The 6,391-nt window shown below is 32.3% G+C and overlaps 1 protein-coding gene across 1 annotated transcript; it reads right to left on the bottom strand.

Annotated features, from left to right (window-relative positions):
• Positions 1-4,215: 4,215 nt before the first annotated feature.
• LOC113315868 lies at positions 4,216-5,863 on the bottom strand. The gene is made up of 6 exons (XM_026564113.1): positions 5,730-5,863; positions 5,545-5,641; positions 5,206-5,467; positions 4,972-5,098; positions 4,793-4,883; positions 4,216-4,682 (listed from the first exon to the last, which is right to left on the bottom strand). Exons 1-6 carry the CDS (start codon positions 5,861-5,863, stop codon positions 4,314-4,316), a joined length of 1,080 nt encoding a protein of 359 aa, XP_026419898.1. The 3' UTR covers positions 4,216-4,313.
• Positions 5,864-6,391: the final 528 nt, after the last annotated feature.

Below are 6,391 nucleotides of genomic sequence, written 5' to 3' on the forward strand. Positions count from 1 at the left end.
AAGAGATTATACCAAGTTTTCGATGAATACACCAAAATTTAATAGAGACAAAGAGATTATACCAATTTTTCCATGCAAAAATCATTATGTATCCTATTAAAATAACATTTGCATTGTCAAAGGATTTCTGCAAAACAAAATAGATGCAAATCAGACAACAAAACATAGATCAAAAAGAAAAAACAATTAAAAAAGAGAAGCGAAGGGAAAAACTGGATTTGGCATTTCGATCGAATGCTTTTATATAGTGACACCAATAACTAAACCCATAAATAAATAAAATTTATTTTGGATATGATATAATTCAACGTCTGAAAATATCCAAAATTCCTATACTTTTGACTTGTTGTATTTACCCCTTATGTTATTTTTGACAATCTCAAGCCATGCAAATCATAATATATAAAATTCTTAACTATTTTATTAAAGTTTTTCCAATTATATCTACTTAACGTATCTTTTTAGTGCATTCAATATTTTCTAAATTAACAATATTAAATAAATTTGCAATAATATCACAATATTCTCGAATAAATAATATTTCTTATTCACTTCAAAACATTTATACAATTTTATATTTATGGATAGCCATCATATTTTTGGATAGTCAGAAAAAAAATTGCTCTTATTTTACCTGATAAGGAAAAATTTGTTGTTATTATTATTATTTTATATTTTTTTTATGAAATGAGCAATAATAAGAAAAATAATATTGAAGCTTGCGTCTATCGCAGTTTTTACTAACGTTTTTTCCTTTCGTTCTCGTAGTTTTTCTTATTATCATTAATGTGTCCATCACGATTTTATATTAATGATTTTGTATTTCTATTACTTGATAGGATTGACAATTGGGTTTTTTTTTGTGGAAAAGAATGCCCGCAACGATTAACTGGTAAGTATTCACAACTCCATGTATTTTGATTTTGTACTTTAATCGCTGATCTAAATTTGTTTCAAGTTTTTTATCGGAATTTTAATTGTAAATTGCAATTAGAATTAGTTTAATTATTAATAGATTTGAATTGTAATTAGAATTAATTAATTAATAGTGTAATCGAACGATGGACATTGGATTTTTTTTTTAATTTTGTGATCGATTAATTATTCACTTCAAAACATTTATACAATTTTATATTTATGGATAGCCATCATATTTTTGGATAATCAGGAAAAATTGCTCTTATTTTACCCGATAAGGAAAAATTTATTGTTATTATTATTATTTTATATTTCTTTTTATGAAATGAGCAATAATAAGAAAAATAATATTGAAACTTGCGTCTATCGCAGTTTTTACTAACGTTTTTTCCTTTCGTTCTCGTAGTTTTTCTTATTATCATTAATGTGTCCATCACGATTTTATATTAATGATTTTGTATTTCAATTACTTGATAGGATTGACAATTGGGTTTTTTTTTGTGGAAAAGAAAGCGCGCAACGATTAACTGGTAAGTATTCACAACTCCATGTATTTTGATTTTGTATTTTAATTGCTGATCTAAATTTGTTTCAAGTTTTTTTATCGGAATTTTAATTGTAAATTGCAATTAGAATTAGTTTAATTATTAATAGATTTGAATTGTAATTAGGATTAATTAATTAATAAAGTGTAATCGAACGATGGACATTGGATTTTTTTTTATTTTGTGATCGATTAATTATTCTTGATGAAATCATGATGAACGGTGTATATTTTGATGTGATTTTATTTTTATTTAAGAATTTCAATTTAGTTAAAATTAGAATTAAATATATTCTAGTATATATATTTTATAATGCTGTGAGATTTTTTTTAGGATTTATAGTTGTTAAAGGTAATAATTATTTTCGTTTGTTATTGGCTAAGATATATATTTGTGGGTTACAAATATTTTTTCCAAATTTTACTGGTAATTTTTTTAAAATATTACCAAAAACAAAGAAGTGATGGGGTCAGAATCAACCAGAAACTCCGATTAACCACGTCGCTCGAAAAAACTCTGTTTTTGTATAAAGAATTTGTTGGATTACTATTTCTATCTTTTTGGATCGATAGCAGTGATAATGCTTGGTGTACCAGGAGCAAATCCGCAGCTGAACCCGTGTGAGAAGAGGTGGGAGAGTGTCGGGACCCACATGACTCTTTACCATCCTGATGGTGAGAACGCTCCCCCTCTCTACCGAACGATCAATCCACGGGATTTCACCCGGTAGATTTGGTTGTCAACGTAGCTTGAGCATCACTCCGACAGCAGCCTTCCATTTACAAATTAGCAGTCCAAAAGAGTTATTTTTTGTTTGAGATTCAGATATAATAAACGATATAAACTTGTCTCATTACGTAACAGATCTGACATACACAGATAATGATGGAATATCTTAATTTAAAGATTGATTGATGTAGAGAGTGATCGTCACCGTAATAGACTAGATTCCCGCCCATGGTGGCTAGCCGACCGAAAATTCGAATCTAATTTATCATGTTCTAACATTTTGTGACGGTCCTTTTGCTGGTCTAGATAAAGCAAGATACTGTGGAGAAAAATTACAATGGTACATGATGTTTATCCTTTGCTAATAAAGAAGACATCCATGGATCGAAATTGCAAAAGCTTCCAAAGAGGTCTTCCAACAGTTAGAAGACATCGTCGGGCTTAAGCTACTTAGAGCTTCTCCAATAGTTAAGTGGTCAGTTTCATATGTGATATTATGGAAAGACATCCTTTATCCTAAATTTTAACCATTTTCTCTAAATGTAAGGAGTAAAAAAAGCCTCTCCAACCCACTTACATTTTGACCCGTCTTTGCCCAGTTGTAATCTTTGTTTTTTATTAAAAAATTTGTTGGATAATAAGAAAGAAGTACCCATTAGAGTTACCACTATGGTGCACTCTATCCCTTCCCTGTCCCTCATATGTAGGAAAGGGATAGCACAAGGAAGCCAATCTCATTATGGTGCTCTCTTATCCCTTTCCTATACGAAACGGCTACAAAGTAGCCGTGTGAATAGTATCAAACGGCAACTGAGTAGCTGTATTTTCTTTTTGCAGTTTTTTTTAATGGGAATATATTTGTCTAGGTAAAGAAAGATATTTTAGGATAAAAAAAGATATATATTAGGTAAAAAAAAGATATAATGGGTAAAAAAAAGTTTTACTAAAAAAAAGGAGTGGAAAAGGAAAGTTTTAAGGTAAAACTATAAAAATCAGATACAGAAACTCAGTAACCGTGTAAAATGATACGACTATTGAGTAACCGTAAATTATAAATTTATACGGCTACTGAGTAGCCGTGTGATTTTCCTTCCTTACAAGTGGGATCAGATGTCCCTACTCATTTAGGGATATGGGAGACCATAGCATTTGCTTTTTTTTTTTCTAATTTTGAGGGATAAGGAGGGATAGAGAAGGGATAGAGTGCACCATAGTGCTAGCTCTTATTGGAACTCCCTCCATTGTTCAGCATAGATCGATTGACGGTTGAATGTAATCAAAAATATGGCAGCTTCGGTTAGCAATTATTTTAACCCCCACCCCAACCCAAAAAAGAACTGGAAAAACCTCTGGAATTCATATCATTCCTAAAGAAATTCCCAATTTAGAAAAACCAAAACCTATTACTCCCTCCGTTTCTGGAAAAGAGATATTTTCACCTTTTCAATTTGGCCTATTTTTAGGCTAAAATGAAAAAAATGAAAGTATCTCTTTTCCAAAAACAGAGAGAATATTATAAATGAAGTAAATAAATGGAACCATATAAAATCTACTTTTTTTCTTTTTTTTGAAGCATAAAATCTACTATTATTATTACAACTAATCTTAATTATTTTAAGGGAAAATTTATAAAGTACCCCTGCTTTTAAATTTACACTTCAAAAGTACCCCCGTTTCTTACACATTTTCTAAAGTACCCCAGGTTTGATATTTTTTTGAATAAAACGTTAAACAGAAAGTTAGAGCCGTTAAGCTCCACGTGGGACCTAATAAAGTCTTAAAAGGCCCTCTGATTTGAACAGGTTGGAATCCGACACAGTCGACTCAGTGACTCAACTCACGGCTGTGATAAACATTCATACCTGTAGAAGACCTGATTGTGAAAGTATTTCATTTATAGATGTTTCAAAATAACACAACATAACACTATTGTGCATATAAAAGCCTGATGAAACTGCATCACTAAGAGTTTTCATCCAAAAACCATTCAAAGGGAAACTGTAATTCAACAAGACACAAGTACACTGTTGCAGATTATCATCACTTTGTCTTGGTGTACTTCTTTGTCATTGTAAAAGTCTGCTTCATTGTTTGTTGGACATATCCACCACTTGAGAATGCCTAAGTCATTTTCTGGTTCTTTGTAGTAGATGGAGCTGCAGCTGCAGTAGATGCTTGAGATGATTCCCCCTTCCAACTTGTCTTGTTTTTCTTAGCTTTACCTTTTGTATAAATGGGTGCAGGTGTTTGACTACTTATGAAGGTAGCACCATCTACTTGAGTTCTTGGCCTCTTTTCCTTAGGATTCTGACCAACATCACCACCTGCACATGTTGATCTGTTATGACCATTTGAACCACAAATGCCACAAGAATAAGTCCTTCTATGTGTTTTAGGTTCATCCCATGCTCCCATTCTCTTAACTCTAGGTCTTCCTGTTTTCCTGATCTTGAGAGCAGGCTGCAACTCTATCTTTTCATGTTCCTCCAACTAAAGAACAACAAAGTAACAGATAAAAAGAGAACCCTAAAGGAAACAATGCAAATTAATTTATAATAATACACAAATAACTGGTTAAAATGCATTATTCAAATTTGTACCTCAGGCCAGTCATCTTTTCTAGTAAATCGAGCAATAGCTGGTGCATATGTGGCCCTGTATGCAGCAACAATATAATACTTAGAGCAATACCTGCCAACACATAAGCACATAAATGGTTAGGTAAAGAAATAACTTAAATGTTAAAGTTTACAAACAAGAAATATTAAAGTTAACTTACTTTTTCCAATCTGGTCTCAATGACTTCAAACAGCAAACTGCATGCTGGAAAACAAAACCTCTCATTTTCCATTGAAGACAACTACATTGTTTTGTTTCCAAGTTAACAACAAAAACTGTTTTGCTACCTACATTTGTAACCTCATATAATTTTCCCAAAACAGATGGTAGAACATAAAATACACCAACTAATTTTAACATCTTCCCAATCAATTTCATTGCTTTTGGAACCAACTTTTAGGATTCCATGTTGCACTCTCTGTCCTTCTCTTGTGAAAAAGACCCATAACCATCTGATCGTAAAGGTCTAATAGTTTACAGATTGGTTTGTCCCTAAGATTTTTTTCCATGGAATTGAAGGACTCACTAAAGTTATTGTTTAGGTGTTCACATTTACTAGTGTCAGCAAAGAAAGCCCTAGACCAAGACTCAACACCAGCATCTTCTAGGTACTTCACAGCCAAGGGACTTTCCTGTCTTATCTCTTCCATGTGTTTCTACATATAAGATAAAAATATAAGATACATAACAAAAGAACATACAACATTACATAATATATAAGTAACATATTTACCTGGAAATGCTTGATTTTGTAACATTTTGCTGCATTCCATTGTGAGGCATACAGTTTTTGTCCCTTGTAGTGTTCCTTGAAATTCGAATATAAGTGCCTGAAATCAGAAACAAGAATTAAGTCAGATCTCACACCAAAATATTTCAGTTAAAAGTAGTTATAATGTATAAGAAATGTAAACAAGCCTCCAACAATATATGTGATTTGCTTCTGGGAACACAGCTTGAACACCTTCAAGTATCCCTTTCTGCCCGTCTGAAATGAAGGTCAGAGGGTTTGGATGTGCATTAAGTTTATCTCTCAAGTCAGTGAGAAACATTATCAAATTCTCAATTGTCTCAGAGCTGTAAACCCCTATTACTAATGTTACCAATCCATTTTGACCATCTAATCATGTTGCAGCCATCAACACACCACCACATTTACCATTCAGATGGCAAGCATCAAGCCCAACAACTGATCTACACCCTTCCTGCCATCCTTTTATAGCTTCATCAAAACTGATGGTCACTGACTCAAACCTCATGTCAGTATGGCAATATGATACAACTGTTTTCTTTGGTGTGCTCATCACTGACTGCTCATTACTCATACCCCATTGCATATCAACCCTAATAACCAACTCTATACAACCTTCGCCATTTATTTTAGCTTTCTCCCAAAACCAGAAAAAGGAATGATCATTCTTTAATTTCCAAGGATTTCCATTCTCTGACACCCATAACAAGCTAACAATATCTGTATCTTCAAGACACAACCTTCGATGAACCATTTTCTCAAATACCTTGAGACTGACTTCGTCTCTATCTATATGTTTCAACACAAATTCAATTTTACTCTCAATACA

Source organism: Papaver somniferum, chromosome 10, assembly GCF_003573695.1.
Source record: "Papaver somniferum cultivar HN1 chromosome 10, ASM357369v1, whole genome shotgun sequence".
In the NCBI taxonomy this organism is placed as follows: Eukaryota; Viridiplantae; Streptophyta; class Magnoliopsida; order Ranunculales; family Papaveraceae; genus Papaver; species Papaver somniferum.